The following is a 20,612-nucleotide window of genomic DNA, read 5'->3' on the forward strand; positions in this document are numbered from 1 at the left end:
CCACTTCTCCCAATCTATTGCCATTCAGATAATAATCTGCCTTCCTGTTTTTGACACCAAAGTGGATAACCTCGCATTTATCCACGTTATATTACATCTGCCATGCTTCTGCCCAATCACCCAACCTGTCCAATACCCCAGCTGGGGCCTAACAAGTGTTTAATATAGGTTTAGCATAACTTCCTGGCTTTTGTACTCTGTCTCTATTAATAAGCTTCATTGGTTGTAAAGCGCTTTGGGACATCCTGGGGTCATGGAAGGTGCTATATAAACACAAGTCTTTCTTTATTTCTGATTCACATCTAGAATTGAGCACCAGCTCTGCATAAATTGGAAACATTTACCAGCTTGACTCTGTGACCAGGGGTGGCAGAAATTGCCCACGTGCACTCCTTGCGACTGGGGTACTTGTCCGGCCAGTTTGGGCTGGCAATCACTCCCTCGGCACTGCTTATTTTATGCTCACAGCCAGCTGTAGGGGAATAAATGGAAGGTTTTGATGAAAATCATGTTGTCTTTATCTAAATTCAATTTAGAATTTCAACACTTTAGCCCAGAGAGAGCAGAGTGACCCAGTCACCTGCCTGGGTCCATTCCACATGGGCTCAGCGATCTCGGCAATCTCACCAGTTTCCATGAGTGAGTCCAGGCAGTGTCAGGGAGCTACTTGGCCAAGAAGAGCATCGCAAGCCAAGCCTCACAGCGCCAGGGACCCGGGTTCAAATCCGGCCTCGGGTGACTGTCTGTGTGGAGTTTGCACATTCTCCCCGTGTTTGCGTGGGTTTCCTCCGGGTGCTCCGGTTTCCTCCCACAGTCCAAAGATGTGCGGGTTAGGTTGATTGGCCATGATAAAAAAAAATTGGCCCTTAGTGTTAGGGGGGATTAAATACGTGGGGTTACGGGGATAGGGCTTGGGTGGGATGGCTGTCGGTGTAGGGACCGGGTGCTAGGGTTTGGATGATCAGCCATGATCTCGTTGAATGGCGGAGCAGGCTCGAAGGGCCGAATGGCCTACTCCTGCTCCTATCTTCTATGTTTCTATGTTTTTTTACCCACAGACCGCAGGGAGTAGGGTGGCGGGGTCACTGTGGGAGTGGTCCGCGAGCGCACAGGAACCCTGGAAGTCTGGGTTTGCCAGCACGCTGTGGAGATTTAACTCTGAAATCAGCCGGAGAGCACTCCGGAGCAGCCCGCAGGACCAGGCAGGTCTGATCCCCGACCCGGGGGGTGTGGTCCGATCCCGGGAGGGGAGGCAGGGCTTGTTTGGGGGGGGGGGGGCGGTCTGATGGTGGGGGAGCTTGGGGAGAATTCCTGCTCCTCCCGAGGCGTGCTCCCCGAGGATGACCTCGCCTCGCCTCGCTGCAGCCGCCTGAGTTCCCGAGGCCCGGTAAACCTGGCCGGCCACAGTTAAGCCTGTAAAGCAGGTTAAATCAGAGGCTTCTAGCCTCATTATCATAGTTACAGTGCCTGGGAGCGGGTTGACTGCCCGGTCCTTGTCCCGCCTCAGGTAAAACCCGGAAGTCGGCGAGTTGGAGCCGGCTTCCCGACGCACTTCCAACTTTTCCGCATTTAACCCCCCACCCGTTCCCACTCACCGGTGTTAAAATCCCCCCCCCCCCGAGGTATTGGCTGAGGCGCAGTTGGTCACACACTTTCCTGCAGGGGGCAGTGGAGAGTGACCAGGAGCTGTGGCGCCCCCTGCTGGACGCTTGGAACCCCCGTGTGACCTGGATTTGAAGCCTGGTTCACAGGTGAAAGGTCACTGTCTGACTCACTGTGCCATCCAATCCACCAAAAATACCAATTTGAATTCAGGAATCCATTTCTGTGGTAATCATATGATGGTAAATATTTAACCATCATAGAATTAGCGACCAATTGAGAGTATTAGCAAGACCGAAGCCATCATCATTGGCCCCCATCACAAACTCCGTTGGCCCAATGCCAACGCCATTACAAAGACCAGCTTCCTCCACCAACAGCCCACCTCAACACATCTACCTCTGAAATCTTCATCATGTCTTTTTCACCTCCGGACTCGGCTATTCCACCGCTCTCTTGGCCGGCCTCCCATCCTCCAGCCTCCATAACCTTCAGCTCATCCAAACCTCCGCTGCTCATATCCGATCCCGCTCACCTGCCACTCCCGTGCTCACTGACCTACCTTGGGTCCTGGTCCCCGAACACCTCATAATTAAAATTTTCCTTCTTGTTTCCAGATCCCTCCATGGCCTCGCCCCCTCCCCGTCTCTGTAACCTCCTCCAGCCCCACAGCCGTCCCCAAACTCTCCATCCCTCTGAATCTGGACTTGTGCATTCCCCCTCCTTTCGCTCCACCATTGGCTGCCTGGGCTCCCCACTCTGGAATTCCCTCCCTAAACCTCTCCGCCTCGCCACCTCCTTTAAAGGCCTCCTTAAAAAACAGCTCTTTGACCCCTTCTAATATCTCCTTTGGCTCAGCGTCTATTTTTTTTATTATTCCTGTGTTGTTTGGGATGTTGTTCTACATTAAAAGTGTGATAAAAGACAAGAACTCACTACATAATGACATAGGAAGTTGAGGTGAGGCCTGTGGATGTGACTAGGTTCTATATAAATACACATTCGCTCTAGGAAGGAATGGAGAGCTCCAGAAAAAGGCAAGGAAGAGTTCTCTGTCCATCATTAAAGCTACTTCAAAGCAGAGTCTGTGTGAACCTTACCACAGACTGGTTTAGACTATTTCCCCCACAACAGGGCAGAGTTCCCTTGCAATAAATGAGTCTGAGAGAGAGACGAAGATTCAAGCCCACTGACCTTCTTTACAGTCGAGGCGGTTTTCATGCAGGATGAAGCCATTGCGACACTGGCAGATGTAGCTGCCGAGCGTGTTCAGACACTCGTGCTGACAACCCCCATTGTCCACCGAGCACTCGTCTTTATCTGGGAACCGAAAGAGCGAACAGCGTTAGGCATAAATTCGCGGGCGAGCCGCTCTTCATCAAGAAAGGAACATGAGTGACCGAGGACAAGAAGAACACGAAGGGTCAAAGAGTGGCAGAGAAGCCGAAGTCAATCACTAATACAGTGACGGCCAGCTTGGGATTTCACTGCCGGAGGCTGCAGGAGGAGGGAGATGAGCAACTCCACCATAGCCGGGTCCTGGGAAAGAATCACTCGGATTAAGAGACGTGGTGAGGAGTCTTCATTTCAACAGTGAGGATGGAGGGATGCCGCCACAGGCACGCGCAGGGTACCGCCCCTCACCGCGGCACAGTCACCGCCCCTCACCGTGGCTCAGTCACCGCCCCTCACCGCAGCTCAGTCACCGTCCCTCAACCCGGCACAGTCACCGCCCCTCACCGCAGCTCAGTCACCATCCCTCACCCCGGCACAGTCTCTGCCCCTCACCCTGGCACAGTCACACACTCACCCCAGCTCAGTCTCCGTCCCTCACCCCGGCACAGTCACACACTCACCCCGGCACAGTCACACACTCACCCCGGCTCAGTCACCGCCCCTCACCGCGGCACAGTCACCGCCCCTCACCGCGGCTCAGTCACCGCCCCTCACCGTGGCTCAGTCACCGCCCCTCACCGCAGCTCAGTCACCGCCCCTCACCCCGGCTCAGTCACCGCCCCTCACCCTGGCTCAGTCACCACCCCTCACCCCGGCTCAGTCACCGCCCCTCACTCCGGCATAGCCACCGCCCCTCACCCTGGCACAGTCACCGCCCCTCACCCCGGCACAGCCACCGCCCCTCACCCCGGCACAGCCACCGCCCCTCACCCCAGCACAGCCACCGCCCCTCACCCCGGCTCAGTCACCGCCCCTCACTCCGGCTCAGTCACCGCCCCTCACCCCGGCACAGCCACCGCCCCTCACCCCGGCTCAGTCACCGCCCCTCACCCTGGCTCAGTCACCGCCCCTCACCCTGGCACAGTCACCACCCCTCACCCCGGCACAGCCACCGCCCCTCACCCCGGCACAGCCACCGCCCCTCACCCCGGCACAGTCACCACCCCTCACCCCGACACAGTCACCGTCCCTCACCCCGACACAGTCACCACCCCTCACCCCGGCACAGCCACCGCCCCTCACCCCGACACAGTCACCACCCCTCACCCCGACACAGTCACCGTCCCTCACCCTGGCTCAGTCACCGCCCCTCACCCTGGCACAGTCACCACCCCTCACCCCGGCACAGCCACCGCCCCTCACCCCGGCACAGTCACCGTCCCTCACCCCGGCACAGTCACCACCCCTCACCCCGGCACAGTCACCACCCCTCACCCCGGCACAGTCACCACCCCTCACCCCGACACAGTCACCGTCCCTCACCCCGGCACAGTCACCACCCCTCACCCCGACACAGTCACCGTCCCTCACCCCGACACAGTCACCGTCCCTCACCCCGGCACAGTCACCGTCCCTCACCCCGGCTCAGTCACCGCCCCTCACCCCGGCACAGTCACCACCCCTCACCCCGACACAGTCACCGTCCCTCACCCCGCCACAGTCACTGTGTGCAGGCTAACCAACACAATCTCACTGTAGTACGGTCACTCCCTCACTGGCAGACCAGTGGCCCTCACTGTGGCACAGCCCTCCGGCCCCTGGATAAACCGCCACCATCGATCGGCGGTGGATCCAGAGGGGCCCGAGTGGGGACTGGCAACATTCTACGGGGCTGCTGATGAGCCATTAGGGGCATTTCCTTTGGTGACAGCCTGCAGCAGGACCATCGGTTAGCCCGCGTGGAGACCTGGTTACATTCAGGGCAGCCCAATTTCGGGAATGGTAAAGGAGGGGATTAATGCAATGGAAAGGAAGGATATTAACTCGGATGAAACGGAATCTGTATGGGTAGAAATGAGAAATAGCAAGGGGAGGAAAACGTTAGTGGGTGTGATATATAGGCCTCCAAATAGTAATATGGAGGTGAGGGAAGGCATAAAAAGGGAAATTAGAGAAGCGTGCGATAAGAGCGCAGCTGTCATCATGGGTGACTTTAATTTACATATTGATTGGACTACCCAAATTAGTAAAAATTCTGAGGAGGAGGAATTCCTGGAATGTTTTCGGGACGGTTATCTGGACCAATATGTCGAGGAGCCGACTCGAGATCAGGCCATTTTAGACTGGGTATTGTGCAATGAGAAGGGACTTATCAACAATCTTCTTGTACGAGGCCCCTTGGGTCAGAGCGATCATAATATGATCGAGCTCTCAGTCGAGATGGAGAGTGAGGAAATTGAATCAGAGACTAAGGTCCAGAACTTAAATAAAGGGAATTACGAGGGTATGAGACGGGAATTGGGTAAGATTGATTGGGTGGTGTTTCTGGGGGGATTGACAGTGGATAGACAATGGCAAGCATTCAAAGATAGAATGGAAGAATTCCAGAACATGTTTATACCGGTTTGGCATAAAAATAAACCTAAAAAGGTGGCTCAACCGTGGATAACGAGGGAAATTAGGGACAGCATAAAATCAAAAAAAAGGGCATATCAACTGGCAAAAAAAAGCACCAGACCGGAAGATTGGGGGCAGTACAGGATACAGCAAAAGAGGACAAAGGGATTAATCAGGAAGGGGAAAATAGAATACGAAAGTAAACTTGCAGCAAACATAAAGACAGACTGCAAAAGCTTTTATCGGTATATCAGGAGGAAAAGACTGGTAAAATCCCAAGTCGGTCCCTTGCAGTCCGATTCGGGAGAATATATAATGGAGAATAAGGAAATGGCAGACCAATTAAACTCATACTTTGGTTCTGTATTCACAAAGGAGGACACAAATAACCTCCCAGGAATATCGGCAAACATAGGGACTAATGAGAGGGAGGAGCTGACAGAAATTAGTATCTCTAGGGATATGGTGTTGGGTAAGTTGAGGGGACTGAAGGCCGACAAATCCCCGGGGCCTGATAAACTACATCCTAGGGTACTTAAGGAGGTGGCCCTGGAGATAGCAGATGCTCTAAGGATCATCTTCCGGAACTCCATTGACTCGGGAACAGTACCCGTGGATTGGAGGGTAGCTAATGTTACCCCAATATTTAAAAAGGGGGGTAGAGAGAAAGCAGGGAATTATAGACCAGTAAGCCTTACATCGGTTGTGGGCAAAATGCTAGAGTCCATTATTAAGGATAAAATAGCGGAGCACTTGACAAATGGGGAAAGGATCGGACAGAGTCAACATGGATTTACAAAGGGTAAATCGTGTTTGACTAATCTGCTGGAATTTTTTGAGGAAGTAACTGGTAAAATAGATGGGGGAGAGCCAGTGGATGTGGTGTACCTTGACTTCCAGAAAGCCTTCGATAAGGTTCCACACAAAAGATTATCATGCAAAATTAAGGCTCATGGGATTGGGGGCAAAGTATTAACGTGGATAGAGAACTGGCTGGCGGATAGAAAACAGAGAGTTGGAATAAACGGCTCGTTTTCGGAGTGGCAGGCAGTGACCAGCGGGGTGCCGCAAGGGTCTGTCCTGGGACCCCAGCTGTTCACAATATATATAAATGATCTGGATCAGGGAATTGGATGCAATATTTCCAAATTCGCTGACGACACTAAACTAGGAGGAGGGGTGGGCTCTGATGAGGATGTCAGGAGGCTACAGTGCGATTTGGACAGGTTGGGGGAATGGGCGGATACGTGGCAGATGCACTATAATGTGGATAAATGCGAGGTTATCCACTTTGGGGGTAAAAACAGGAGGGTAGATTATTATCTAAATGGCAATAGATTGGGAGATGGGGAAGTGCAGAGGGACCTGGGTGTTCTTGTGCACCAGTCACTGAAGGAGAGCATGCAGGTGCAACAGGCGATTAAGAAGGCAAATGGTATGTTGGCCTTCATATCAAGGGGGTTCGAGTATAGGAATAGGGATACCTTACTACAGCTGTACAAGGTGCTGGTGAGACCGCATCTGGAGTATTGTGTACAGTTTTGGTCGCCCCATCTGCGGAAGGATGTTCTTGCCATGGAAAGAGTGCAGCGGCGATTCACCAGGCTGATACCTGGAATGGCGGGAATGACCTACGAGGAGAGATTGAATAGTTTGGGCTTGTACTCACTGGAGTTTAGAAGATTGAGAGGGGATCTCATCGAAACATATAAAATTATGGCAGGCCTGGACAGGCTGAATTCAGAGAGAATGTTTCCAATGGCAGGGGAGCACAGAACCAGGGGCCACAGTCTAAAAATAGCGGGCAAATCATTTAAAACAGAGATGAGGAAGAATTTCTTCACTCAAAGAGTGGTGAGCCTGTGGAATTCCCTGCCACAGAGGGCTGTGAAGGCTAATTCAATAAATATTTTCAAGAGAGAATTGGATATATTTCTGAAGGCTAAGGGGATTAAGGGTTACGGAGAAAAGGCGGGGACGGGGTACTGAACTGGTAAGATCAGCTAAGATCTCAGATGAAGATCAGCCATGATCTCATTGAATGGCGGAGCAGGCTCGAAGGGCCGAATGGCCTACTCCTGTTCCTATCTCTATGTTTCTATGTTTCAAACAGTTTCGGGTGGGTCCGGGACACCTATACTGCAGCCTTCAGCCATGTGCCCAAAATGGCGGGCAGATTCCACGGCAGAAGAGCGCCAGCCGCCATATTGGTTGCATGTTGAACCCTGCTGACACAGCCAGCCTCACCTGAGAAGAACTGCCCTTTGAAGCCTTTCTTGGACACTGTGTTGTCAGACTTGAACTCAATCCGCATGTTGTTGAATTGCGACGTTATGATGCCGGGTTTTTCGGAGCCACAGAACCGGCCGTGTAGTTTGGATTCAGAGGACAGCCCACTGTGAACCTCGACATAATCATACTTACACACCTGGGAAAGCAAGCACATCCCCTCAGAGCTCAGTATCCAATCAGCAACCACAAAATACCGTCAGAGCAAGACTCCAAACTCCCATTGATTCCGTCTTTCAGCAGAAGCTCGATAACTGCCCGAGGACCATGTCACCCTCTGATTTATGACGTTCCTCGGTTCACTATTTTCATGGAGTCTGAAACAAGTGACATCTTTGGTCGAGCGCACCCAGCTCCTTCCCACTGACGTCACCTGCTGCTTCCAGCCTCAGAGGGTTAATGGGGTAGTTAGTGATGACGGCATTGTGCCCGTCTCCTCGAGACCTGCCCATTCCCTTACCTCAGTGCCGAGGGGGTCTGGGGATCACACCTGGGACCATTGATGTGCTTGTGGTGTGAGGGGCACTGTTATTTCACACTGTTGTTCACCAGTCTCTGCCTCTTAGTAAACGTTCTACCTGAAGTGGTGGGTTACTGAGCCTGCTGGTTATTTAGTATGACGCATAGTGACATGAATCTTGTCATTCATGGGAAATGACTTATGAAATAATACTGGGCGGCCTGCTGGTGGCGCTGTCCATGGAGAGTATAAATACTCGGGCATGGGCTCAGCTTGCTCGGAACATTCTTTAACAGGAACTAGTGAAGGACACAACTAGACTTCCATGTTGTAAAACAGTTGATTAAAGATTTGTTTAACGCTTAGACCAAGTGCCGAGTAATTTTCTTACGTCACATGGCGTGAGATATGCGGGCCAGATGGTTCGGGAATCGATCCCCAGTCGGTGCTGAGCTAGTAGCAGTAGGGGTGTTACAATTGGCCTCATCACATCTGGACTAGGGAGAAGAAGTCAATTCAGCCAGGGGACCCAGCTGGAAGGTGTGGGTGTGCGTGTCTGGGTCTATCTGGGGGTGTGTGTTGGGAGTGTGTGTGTGTGTGCGCGCGGGGAGTATGCGCGCGGGTGTGTCTGTGTCTGTGTGTGTGAGGTGTGCCTTTGAGACATACATCAGCAAGATACAGCAGGTTCTAAAGTGGGGAAAAAGCTGGAAATAAAGGAATAACAAACAATTGGAGATGATTGTTGACATACAGTCACGGTGTGTGAGTGAGGTCATCAGGTACCAGGTCAAAACAATGAATGACCCGACAATGACAAACCTGTCGGTCATCCTGTGATAAGCAGGTATTTTGTGTAACGGATAGAAAGCCAACAGCCCACTTGGGTCCCATTCTTGAAAGAAGTCTTCGGCCCCAAAGGATCCATTCTGAACCCAGACAAGGTTACTCAGTCTGGGATCAGTTACCTTAGCCTAGGCAAGGTCCAGAGCCTTGCTGGAGACCTCAAGGGGGCAGGAATCCCCAACCCCCCACCCGGAAACACAGTCCCTTGGTGTGGGAGGGGCAGGTGGAAGATCCGCAGTGCAGCCACCATCACCACATGAGCAGATTCGGAAAAGGAACTCAATGCCCCCCTCACGGGTAGAAATCGCAACAGTCAGGAACTGTCACCATGGAGACACACCCATCAAATGTCAGGAAGTAACCATAAACTAACAGCCAACTCCAACCAAACCCCACCAACACGCACAAACCTACCGTCAACTGACAGCCGCAACACCACCAATAAACCCGAGTCGTTACTTACATCGTTTCCCTCCAACTCAAAGGCCTCGAACTGCAGGGAGATCCGGTACCGGGCTGGCGCCACCAGTTGCCACACACAGTTCTTATTGGTCGGATATTCCTTGGGCCAGCCGGGGCTCGTCAGTGTGCCGTTGAGCTTGGTGAGAAATCCACCGCACGCAGCTGTGGACAATGGGAGAAGCAGTCACCGCCGGCACAGCACGGCAAGGCAGCTTACAGGCCGGCCAGAACTTCAGCAATGGGCTAAGATTTACCTTTCACCTGAACTTGACCATCACAAGGTAGCTGGTCAGACATTTATAGAAAAAATCCAGTTCACATCCTCACATCAAGATTAACACTTGGCTGCAGACAGTTTTAAACTTTGCACACTTATTCACCAAAGTCGATGATGCCAAAAGTTAAGTTCATTCATTTGATTACTTTGATTCCTTTTGTGCGTGTGATATTCTACCCAACGAGACTGTTTTAAAAACCACGGCCATAGTGCAGGACACAACAGAGGGACAATGCAGGAGAGGAGAGGCGGGGGAGCTCGATACTGCACCTGATCGCTGCACAGAAAGGCCAAAGCACTTCACACACAATGTGAATTACATTGGACATTGTTGCAGCCATTTTACCCACAGAACGATCCCACAAACAGCAATGGCATGAGTGACCAATTACTCTGTGCTTGGCGGTCTTGGTTAAGGGGACATCAAGAGAAATTCCTTCTCTTCAAATATTGCCACGGGATCTATAATGGCCACCTGAACCACCAGACCAGGCAACTAGGGCCTTGGCTTAACGGCTCATCCGAAAGACGGCACCTCGGACAGTGCCGCACTCTCTCAGTACTGCACTGGAGTGTAGTCAGCCTGGAACAGATGGAGTGAGGCTTGAACCCACAGCCTTCTGATCAGGCGCGGGAATTAAACCAATTTAGGCAAAACTGGCCCTTAATCAAAAGATAATTAGATTATGGAGGGAGGGAGGGAGGGCGAGGGAGAGAGCGGGAGGGAAGGCAGGTCGGAGGCGAGACAGGGCCGGTCGAGGGAGGACAGGCTAATTGAGGGCAGGGTGAGGGAAGAGAGGGAGGGCAGGGCGAGGGAGAGAGGAGTTTCACAGTGTTGAGGTCCTGGGACGGAATGAGTTAAAGGTGGAGGTGGAGGAACGAGAGCGGGAAGTTCAGCAGCACTGTGTAACTTGAGAACTTCAAGCCCGGTCAATAAATCCGTGAGCTGCCAGACGGGGCGTGAACGTCTCCACGGTGCACGTGTGTCCGAATCACTGAGCCGCACACACCAGGACGTCCCGCTTCGATCCCTGGTTTGTGCAGAGTTGGCCGATCTCAGGCGGGACAACCGTTGGTCACGGTGACCCTGAGCCGGGCGGGGGGGCGGGGGGGGTGGTGGATTGTCCCTGGTGGGAAGTGAGAGGGTGAACGTGAGGTGAGCATGGCTGTGATGCCCTTAGTGTCGCACAGGCTCCGAGCAAGCAGTGTCTGTGCTCACACACCGAGCCGGCTCCGAGCAGACAGTGTCTGTGCTCACACACCGAGCCGGCTCCGAGCAGGCAGTGTCTGTGCTCACACACCGAGCCTGCTCCGAGCAAGCAGTGTCTGTGCTCACACACCGAGCCTGCTCTGGGCAGACAGTGTCTGTGCTCACACACCGAGCCAGCTCTGGGCAGGCAGTGTCTGTGCTCACACACCGAGCCGGCTCCGAGCAAGCAGTGTCTGTGCTCACACACCGAGCCGGCTCTGGGCAGGCAGTGTCTGTGCTCACACACCGAGCCGGCTCCGAGCAGACAGTGTCTGTGCTCACACACCGAGCTGGCCCTGGGCAGGCAGTGTCTGTGCTCACACACCGAGCCAGCTCTGGGCAGGCAGTGTCTGTGCTCACACACCGAGCCAGCTCTGGGCAGGCAGTGTCTGTGCTCACACACCGAGCTGGCTCCGAGCAGGCAGTGTCTGTGCTCACACACCGAGCCGGCTCTGGGCAGACAGTGTCTGTGCTCACACACCGAGCTGGCTCTGGGCAGACAGTGTCTGTGCTCACACACCGAGCTGGCTCCGAGCAGACAGTGTCTGTGCTCACACACCGAGCCGGCTCTGGGCAGGCAGTGTCTGTGCTCACACACCGAGCCGGCTCTGGGCAGACAGTGTCTGTGCTCACACACCGAGCCGGCTCTGGGCAGACAGTGTCTGTGCTCACACACCGAGCCGGCTCTGGGCAGGCAGTGTCTGTGCTCACACACCGAGCCGGCTCTGGGCAGGCAGTGTCTGTGCTCACACACCGAGCCGGCTCTGGGCAGACAGTGTCTGTGCTCACACACCGAGCCGGCTCTGGGCAGACAGTGTCTGTGCTCACACACCGAGCCGGCTCCGTGCAGGCAGTGTCTGTGCTCACACACCGAGCCTGCTCTGGGCAGACAGTGTCTGTGCTCACACACCGAGCTGGCACTGGGCAGACAGTGTCTGTGCTCACACACCGAGCTGGCTCTGGGCAGACAGTGTCTGTGCTCACACACCGAGCTGGCTCTGGGCAGACAGTGTCTGTGCTCACACACCGAGCTGGCTCCGAGCAGACAGTGTCTGTGCTCACACACCGAGCCGGCTCTGGGCAGACAGTGTCTGTGCTCACACACTGAGCCGGCTCTGGGCAGACAGTGTCTGTGCTCACACACCGAGCCGGCTCTGGGCAGGCAGTGTCTGTGCTCACACACCGAGCCGGCTCTGGGCAGGCAGTGTCTGTGCTCACACACCGAGCCGGCTCTGGGCAGACAGTGTCTGTGCTCACACACCGAGCCGGCTCCGAGCAGGCAGTGTCTGTGCTCACACACCGAGCCGGCTCTGGGCAGGCAGTGTCTGTGCTCACACACCGAGCCGGCTCTGGGCAGGCAGTGTCTGTGCTCACACACCGAGCCGGCTCTGGGCAGGCAGTGTCTGTGCTCACACACCGAGCCGGCTCTGGGCAGGCAGTGTCTGTGCTCACACACCGAGCCTGCTCTGGGCAGACAGTGTCTGTGCTCACACACCGAGCTGGCACTGGGCAGACAGTGTCTGTGCTCACACACCGAGCTGGCTCTGGGCAGGCAGTGTCTGTGCTCACACACCGAGCCAGCTCCGAGCAGGCAGTGTCTGTGCTCACACCGAGCCGGCTCTGGGCAGACAGTGTCTGTGCTCACACACCGAGCCGGCTCTGGGCAGGCAGTGTCTGTGCTCACACACCGAGCCGGCTCCGAGCAGGCAGTGTCTGTGCTCACACACCGAGCCGGCTCCGAGCAGGCAGTGTCTGTGCTCACACACCGAGCCTGCTCTGGGCAGACAGTGTCTGTGCTCACACACCGAGCTGGCACTGGGCAGACAGTGTCTGTGCTCACACACCGAGCTGGCTCTGGGCAGGCAGTGTCTGTGCTCACACACCGAGCCAGCTCCGAGCAGGCAGTGTCTGTGCTCACACACCGAGCTGGCTCTGGGCAGACAGTGTCTGTGCTCACACACCGAGCTGGCTCTGGGCAGGCAGTGTCTGTGCTCACACACCGAGCTGGCTCCGAGCAGGCAGTGTCTGTGCTCACACACCGAGCTGGCTCCGAGCAGGCAGTGTCTGTGCTCACACACCGAGCCTGCTCCGAGCAGACAGTGTCTGTGCTCACACACCGAGCCAGCTCCGAGCAGGCAGTGTCTGTGCTCACACACCGAGCCGGCTCTGGGCAGACAGTGTCTGTGCTCACACACCGAGCTGGCTCTGGGCAGGCAGTGTCTGTGCTCACACACCGAGCTGGCTCTGGGCAGACAGTGTCTGTGCTCACACACCGAGCTGGCTCCGAGCAGGCAGTGTCTGTGCTCACACACCGAGCCAGCTCCGAGCAGACAGTGTCTGTGCTCACACACCGAGCCAGCTCTGGGCAGACAGTGTCCTGTGCTCACACACCGAGCTGGCTCTGGGCAGACAGTGTCTGTGCTCACACACCGAGCCAGCTCTGGGCAGACAGTGTCTGTGCTCACACACCGAGCCAGCTCTGGGCAGGCAGTGTCTGTGCTCACACACCGAGCTGGCTCCGGGCAGACAGTGTCTGTGCTCACACACCGAGCCAGCTCTGGGCAGACAGTGTCTGTGCTCACACACCGAGCTGGCTCTGGGCAGACAGTGTCTGTGCTCACACACCGAGCCGGCTATGGGCAGAGAGTGTCTGTGCTCACACACCGAGCTGGCTCTGGGCAGACAGTGTCTGTGCTCACACACCGAGCTGGTTCCGAGCAGGCAGTGTCTGTGCTCACACACCGAGCTGGCTCTGGGCAGACAGTGTCTGTGCTCACACACCGAGCTGGTTCCGAGCAGGCAGTGTCTGTGCTCACACACCGAGCTGGCTCTGGGCAGGCAGTGTCTGTGCTCACACACCGAGCTGGCTCTGGGCAGACAGTGTCTGTGCTCACACACCGAGCCAGCTCTGGGCAGACAGTGTCTGTGCTCACACACCGAGCCGGCTCCGAGCAGACAGTGTCTGTGCTCACACACCGAGCTGGCACTGGGCAGGCAGTGTCTGTGCTCACACACCGAGCTGGCTCTGGGCAGACAGTGTCTGTGCTCACACACCGAGCCAGCTCTGGGCAGACAGTGTCTGTGCTCACACACCGAGCCGGCTCTGGGCAGACAGTGTCTGTGCTCACACACCGAGCCGGCTCTGGGCAGGCAGTGTCTGTGCTCACACACCGAGCTGGCTCTGGGCAGACAGTGTCTGTGCTCACACACCGAGCTGGTTCCGAGCAGGCAGTGTCTGTGCTCACACACCGAGCTGGCTCTGGGCAGGCAGTGTCTGTGCTCACACACCGAGCCAGCTCTGGGCAGACAGTGTCTGTGCTCACACACCGAGCCGGCTCCGAGCAGACAGTGTCTGTGCTCACACACCGAGCCAGCTCTGGGCAGACAGTGTCTGTGCTCACACACCGAGCCAGCTCTGGGCAGACAGTGTCTGTGCTCACACACCGAGCTGGTTCCGAGCAGGCAGTGTCTGTGCTCACACACCGAGCCGGCTCTGGGCAGACAGTGTCTGTGCTCACACACCGAGCCAGCTCTGGGCAGACAGTGTCTGTGCTCACACACCGAGCCGGCTCTGGGCAGACAGTGTCTGTGCTCACACACCGAGCCAGCTCTGGGCAGACAGTGTCTGTGCTCACACACCGAGCTGGCTCCGAGCAGACAGTGTCTGTGCTCACACACCGAGCCAGCTCTGGGCAGGCAGTGTCTGTGCTCACACACCGAGCCAGGCTCTGGGCAGGCAGTGTCTGTGCTCACACACCGAGCCAGCTCTGGGCAGGCAGTGTCTGTGCTCACACACCGAGCTGGCTCTGGGCAGACAGTGTCTGTGCTCACACACCGAGCCAGCTCTGGGCAGACAGTGTCTGTGCTCACACACCGAGCCGGCTCTGGGCAGACAGTGTCTGTGCTCACACACCGAGCTGGCTCTGGGCAGTCAGTGTCTGTGCTCACACACCGAGCCGGCTCTGGGCAGACAGTGTCTGTGCTCACACACCGAGCCAGCTCTGGGCAGACAGTGTCTGTGCTCACACACCGAGCCGGCTCTGGGCAGACAGTGTCTGTGCTCACACACCGAGCCGGCTCTGGGCAGACAGTGTCTGTGCTCACACACCGAGCCAGCTCTGGGCAGACAGTGTCTGTGCTCACACACCGAGCTGGTTCCGAGCAGGCAGTGTCTGTGCTCACACACCGAGCTGGCTCTGGGCAGACAGTGTCTGTGCTCACACACCGAGCTGGTTCCGAGCAGGCAGTGTCTGTGCTCACACACCGAGCTGGCTCTGGGCAGACAGTGTCTGTGCTCACACACCGAGCCGGCTCTGGGCAGGCAGTGTCTGTGCTCACACACCGAGCCGGCTCTGGGCAGACAGTGTCTGTGCTCACACACCGAGCCGGCTCTGGGCAGGCAGTGTCTGTGCTCACACACCGAGCTGGCTCTGGGCAGGCAGTGTCTGTGCTCACACACCGAGCTGGCTCTGGGCAGGCAGTGTCTGTGCTCACACACCGAGCTGGCTCTGGGCAGACAGTGTCTGTGCTCACACACCGAGCCGGCTCTGGGCAGGCAGTGTCTGTGCTCACACACCGAGCTGGCTCTGGGCAGGCAGTGTCTGTGCTCACACACCGAGCTGGCTCTGGGCAGGCAGTGTCTGTGCTCACACACCGAGCTGGCTCTGGGCAGACAGTGTCTGTGCTCACACACCGAGCCGGCTCTGGGCAGACAGTGTCTGTGCTCACACACCGAGCTGGTTCCGAGCAGGCAGTGTCTGTGCTCACACACCGAGCCGGCTCTGGGCAGGCAGTGTCTGTGCTCACCCACCGAGCTGGCTCTGGGCAGACAGTGTCTGTGCTCACACACCGAGCTGGCTCTGGGCAGACAGTGTCTGTGCTCACACACCGAGCCGGCTCTGGGCAGGCAGTGTCTGTGCTCACACACCGAGCTGGCACTGGGCAGGCAGTGTCTGTGCTCACACACCGAGCTGGCTCTGGGCAGGCAGTGTCTGTGCTCACACACCGAGCCAGCTCCGAGCAGACAGTGTCTGTGCTCACACACCGAGCTGGCTCTGGGCAGACAGTGTCTGTGCTCACACACCGAGCTGGCTCTGGGCAGACAGTGTCTGTGCTCACATACCGAGCTGGCTCTGGGCAGGCAGGACCTAGGGCCCCGAACCCCAGAATAAGTCAGCACCGCCCCCCCCCCCCGCCACAAAGGCAGGGCGGGGAGAGGACTAAAACTAACCTGGTGGAGGATTTTGTTTAAAACTTGTAATGTGAGACCTAAAGATGGCCGTCTCGCGGGGGCGAGGAAAGTTGCTATCTCTATTCTGGTTACCTTCACAGCTCCTGCGGTCTCCAGCCAGCTCGTAGCCCGGCTCGCACGCACACCTGTAGCTGCCCAGTGTGTTCACACATCGCTGCTGGCAGCCCCCGTGATCTGGCCAAGCGCACTCGTCCACCTCTGCAGCGGGAAACAGAACAACAACAATCACCACGTCTCCGGCTCACTCTGCACAGTTACAGCGCCTCCGCCCCGAGTCCCACCCTAGCAGTAGCTCAGTCTGGGCACAAACAAGTCAAACGGTGTAAACGATCACAGAATTTCAGAGGCGAATGAGTTACACCCACAACCACATCACACGGAACCCTTCGCCCGGTCCAGCCCCGTCAGCAGGTGGCAAAGATGAGCTTCCCCCAACGGCACTTGCTCGGGGGCTGGGTTCAGATTCTCGGCTCAGCCACTCAGGGTCGCATGAATCCAGCATTAATCAGCTGAGCAGCGGTTCGTTGAAGCCACAAGTCTGCCCGGCTGCTGCAGAAATCATCAAATTAGTAAAAAGACAACTTGATGAATGGCTCATTTGCTGACATCCCAATCAACATGGTGACAATAAAGGAGGGGGGAGAGAGAGAGGCGGGGATGGTGAGAGGAGGAGGGACAGGGAGGGGAGGAGGAGGAGGAGGAGGTGGGGGAGGTGGAGGAGGGGGAGGGGAGGAGGAGGAGGAGGAGGAGGGGAGAGGAGGAGCAGGAGGGAGGGGAGGAGGAGGGGAAGGAGGAGGAGGAGGAGGAGGGGGAGGAGGAGAGGAGGTGGGGGAGGTGGAGGAGGGGAAGGAGGGGAGGAGGAGGAGGGGGGGGGGAGGAGGAGGAGGAGGGGAGAGGAGGGGGAGGAGGAGGAGGAGGGGGAAGAGGAGGGGGAGGTGGAGGGGATAGGAGGGGGAAGAGGAGGAGGAGGAGAGGGGAGGAAGAGGAGGAGGGGGTGGCGGAGGGGGGAGGGGGGGAGAGGAGGAGGAGGAGGGGGAGGAGGAGGAGGAGGGGGAGGAGGAGCAGGAGGAGGGGAGGGGAGAGGAGGAGGAGGAGGAGCGGAGGGGAGAGGAGGAGGGGGAGAGGAGGAGGAGCGGAGGGGAGAGGAGGAGGGGGAGGAGGAGGAGGGAAGGGAGGAGGGGGGGAGGAGGAGGAGGGGAAGGGGAGGGGGAGGAGGAGGAGGAGGGGGAGGAGGAGGGGAGGGGGAGAGGAGGAGGGGAGGAGGAGGAGGAGGAGGGGGGGAGGAGGAGGGAGGAGGAGGAAGGGGAGGGGAGGGGAGGAGGAGGAGGAGGGGGAGGAGGAGGAAGGGGAGGGGAGAGGAGGAGGAGGAAGGGGAGGAGGAGGAGGGAGAAGAGGAGGAGGAGGGAGAGGAGGAGGAGGAGGGAGGAGGAGGAGGAGGGGGAGGAGGAGGGGAGGGGAGAGGAGGAGGGGAGGAGGAGGAGGAGGAGGGGGGGAGGAGGAGGGAGGAGGAGGAAGGGGAGGGGAGGGGAGGAGGAGGGGGAGGAGGAGGAAGGGGAGGGGAGAGGAGGAGGAGGAAGGGGGAGGAGGAGGAGGAGAAGAGGAGGAGGAGGGAGAGGAGGAGGAGGAGGGAGGAGGAGGAGGAGGGGAGGAGGGAGGAGGAGGGGAGGAGGGAGGAGGAGGAGGAGGAGGGGAGAGGAGGAGGAGGAGGGAGGGGAGTAGGAGGAGGAGGAGGGGGGAGGAGGAGGAGGGGGAGGAGGGGAGAGGAGAGGAGGAGGGGATGGGAGGAGGAGGAGGAGGAGGGAGGGGAGGAGGAGGTGGGGGAGGAGGGGGAGAGGAGGGGGAAGCGGAGGAGGAGGAGGGAGGGGAGGAGGAGGAGGAGGGGGGTGGCGGAGGGGGGAGGAGGGGGGTGGCGGGGGGAGAGGAGGAGGAGGAGGGGGGGAGGTGGAGGAGGAGGGAAGGGAGGAGGAGGGGGAGGAGGAGGAGGAGAGGGGGGAGAGCAGGGGGAGGAGGAGGAAGGGGAGGGGAGGGGAGGGGGAGGAAGCAGGAGGGGGAGGAGGAGGGAGGGGAGGAGGAGGAGGAGGGGAGAGGAGGAGGAGGGGGAGGAGGAGGGGGAGGAGGAGGAAGAGGGAGGGGAGGAGGAGGGAGGAGGAGGAAGGGGAGGGGAGAGGAGGAGGAGGAAGGGGAGGAGGAGGAGGGAGAGGAGAGGGAGAGGAGGAGGAGGGAGAGGAGGAGGAGGAGGGGGAGGAGGAGGAAGAGGGAGGGGAGGAGGAGGGAGGGGAGGAGGAGGAGGAGGAGGGGAGGGGAGAGGAGGAGGAGGAGGAAGAGGGAGGGGAGGAGGAGGGAGGAGGAGGAGGGAGGAGGAGGGGGGAGGTGGAGGAGGGGGAGGACGAGGAAGAGGGAGGGGAGGAGGAGGAGGAGGGAGGAGGAGGAAGGGGAGCAGGAGGAGGAGGGAGAGGAGGAGGAGGAGGAGGAGGAGGAGGAGGGGGAGGGGGAGGGAGCAGGGGAGGAGGAGGAGGAGGAGGAGGAGGAGGGGAGGGGAGGAGGAGGAGGGGAGGAGGAGGAGGGGAGGGGGAGGAGGAGGAAGCGGGAGGGGGAGGAGGAGGGAGGGGAGGAGGAGGAGGAGGGGGAGGAGGGGAGGAGGAGGGGGGCGGAGGAGGGGGAGGAGAGGAGGAGGGAGGAGGAGGAAGGGGAGGGGAGAGGAGGAGGAGGAAGGGGAGGAGGAGGAGGGAGAGGAGGAGGAGGGAGGGGAGGAGGAGGAGGGAGGAGGAGGAGGGGGAGGAGGAGGAAGAGGGAGGAGGAGGGAGGAGGAGGAGGGGGAGGAGGAGGAAGAGGGAGGGGAGGAGGAGGGAGGGGAGGAGGAGGAGGGGAGGGGAGAGGAGGAGGGAGGGGAGGAGGAGGAGGGGGAGGGAGGAGGGGGAGGGAGGGGAGGAGGAGGAGGGAGGAGGAGGAAGAGGGAGGGAAGGAGGAGGGAGGAGGAGGGGGCAGGTGGAGGAGGGCGGAGGAAAGGGAGGAGGAGGAGGAGGGGGAGGAGGAGGAAGAGGGAGGGGAGGAGGAGGAGGAGGGAGGAGGAGGAAGGGGAGCAGGAGGAGGAGGGAGAGGAGGAGGAGGAGGGAGGAGGAGGAGGGGGAGGGGAGGAGGAGGGAGGGAGGAGGAGGAGGAGGGAGGAGGAGGAGGGAGGGGAGGAGGAGGGAGGGGAGGAGGAGGGGGAGGAGGAGGGAGAGGAGGAGGAGGAGGGGGAGGAGGAGGGGGGAGGTGGAGGAGGAGGGAAGGGAGGAGGAGGGGGAGGAGGAGGAGGAGGAGGGGGAGGAGGAGGAGGGGGAGGAGGAGGAGGAGGAGGAGGAGGAGGGAGGAGGAGGAAGGGGAGGGGAGGAGGAGGAGGGGAGGGGGAGGAGGAGGAAGCGTGAGGGGGAGGAGGAGGGAGGGGAGGAGGAGGGGGAGGGAGCGGAGGAGGAGGGGGGAGGAGGAGGAGGGCGGAGGAGGGGGAGGAGGAGGAGGAGGAGGGAGGAGGAGGGAGGAGGAGGGAGGGGAGGAGGAGGGAGGAGGAGGGAGGGGAGGAGGAGGGAGGAGGAGGGAGGGGAGGAGGAGGGAGGAGGAGGAAGGGGAGGGGAGAGGAGGAGGAGGAAGGGGAGGAGGAGGGGGAGGAGGAGGAAGAGGGAGGGGAGGAGGAGGGAGGGGAGGAGGAGGGAGGGGAGGAGGAGGAGGGGGAGGGAGGAGGAGGAGGGGGAGGGAGGAGGGGGAGGGAGGAGGGGGAGGGAGGAGGGGGGGAGGAGGAAGAAGAGGGAGGGGAGGAGGAGGGAGGAGGAAGAGGGAGGGGAGGAGGAGGGAGGAGGAGGGGGGAGGTGGAGGAGGGCGGAGGAGGAGGAGGAGGGGGAGGAGGAGGAAGAGGGAGGGGAGGAGGAGGTGGAGGAAGGGGAGCAGGAGGAGGAGGGAGAGGAGGAGGAGGAGGGAGGAGGAGGGGAGGAGGAGGAGGAGGGAGGGGAGGAGGAGGGAGGGGAGGAGGAGGAGGGAGGAGGGGGAGGAGGAGGAGGGCGGTGGAGGAGGAGGAGGAGGGGGGGAGGAGGAAGGGGAGAAGGAGGGAGGGGAGGAGGAGGAGGAGGAGGGGGAGGAGGGGGAGGAGGAGGGAGAGGAGGAGGAGGAGGAGGGAGAGGAGGAGGAGGAGGAGGGGGAGGAGGTGGAGGGAGGGGAGGAGGAGGAGGGGGAGGGAGGGGAGGAGGGAGGGGAGGAGGGGAGGGGAGGAGGAGGAAGAGGGAGGGGAGGAGGAGTGAGGGGAGGGGGAGGAGGAGGAGGGGGAGGAGGAGGAGGGGGAGGAGGAGGAGGTTGAGGAGGAGGAGGGGGGAGGAGGAGGAAGAGGGAGGGGAGGAGGAGGGAGGGGAGGAGGAGGACGAGG

General features: G+C 58.9%; 1 protein-coding gene across 1 annotated transcript in view; it reads right to left on the bottom strand.

The window, feature by feature from the left end:
- The window catches only part of LOC147098461 (tolloid-like protein 2), a gene marked incomplete at its 5' end in the record, with an annotated part of 305,058 nt that overhangs the window by 13,651 nt on the left and 270,795 nt on the right, over positions 1-20,612 (bottom strand). The window contains 5 exons of the mRNA XM_085969981.1: positions 345-472; positions 2,797-2,922; positions 7,642-7,822; positions 9,450-9,610; positions 16,298-16,459. Of these exons, the coding sequence (XP_085826107.1) occupies positions 345-472; positions 2,797-2,922; positions 7,642-7,822; positions 9,450-9,610; positions 16,298-16,459 (758 nt within the window). The remainder of the gene's footprint in view (positions 1-344; positions 473-2,796; positions 2,923-7,641; positions 7,823-9,449; positions 9,611-16,297; positions 16,460-20,612) is intronic.

This window comes from Somniosus microcephalus, chromosome 29, assembly GCF_052327205.1.
Source record: "Somniosus microcephalus isolate GS21.2 chromosome 29, FLI_Smic_1.0, whole genome shotgun sequence".
In the NCBI taxonomy this organism is placed as follows: Eukaryota; Metazoa; Chordata; class Chondrichthyes; order Squaliformes; family Somniosidae; genus Somniosus; species Somniosus microcephalus.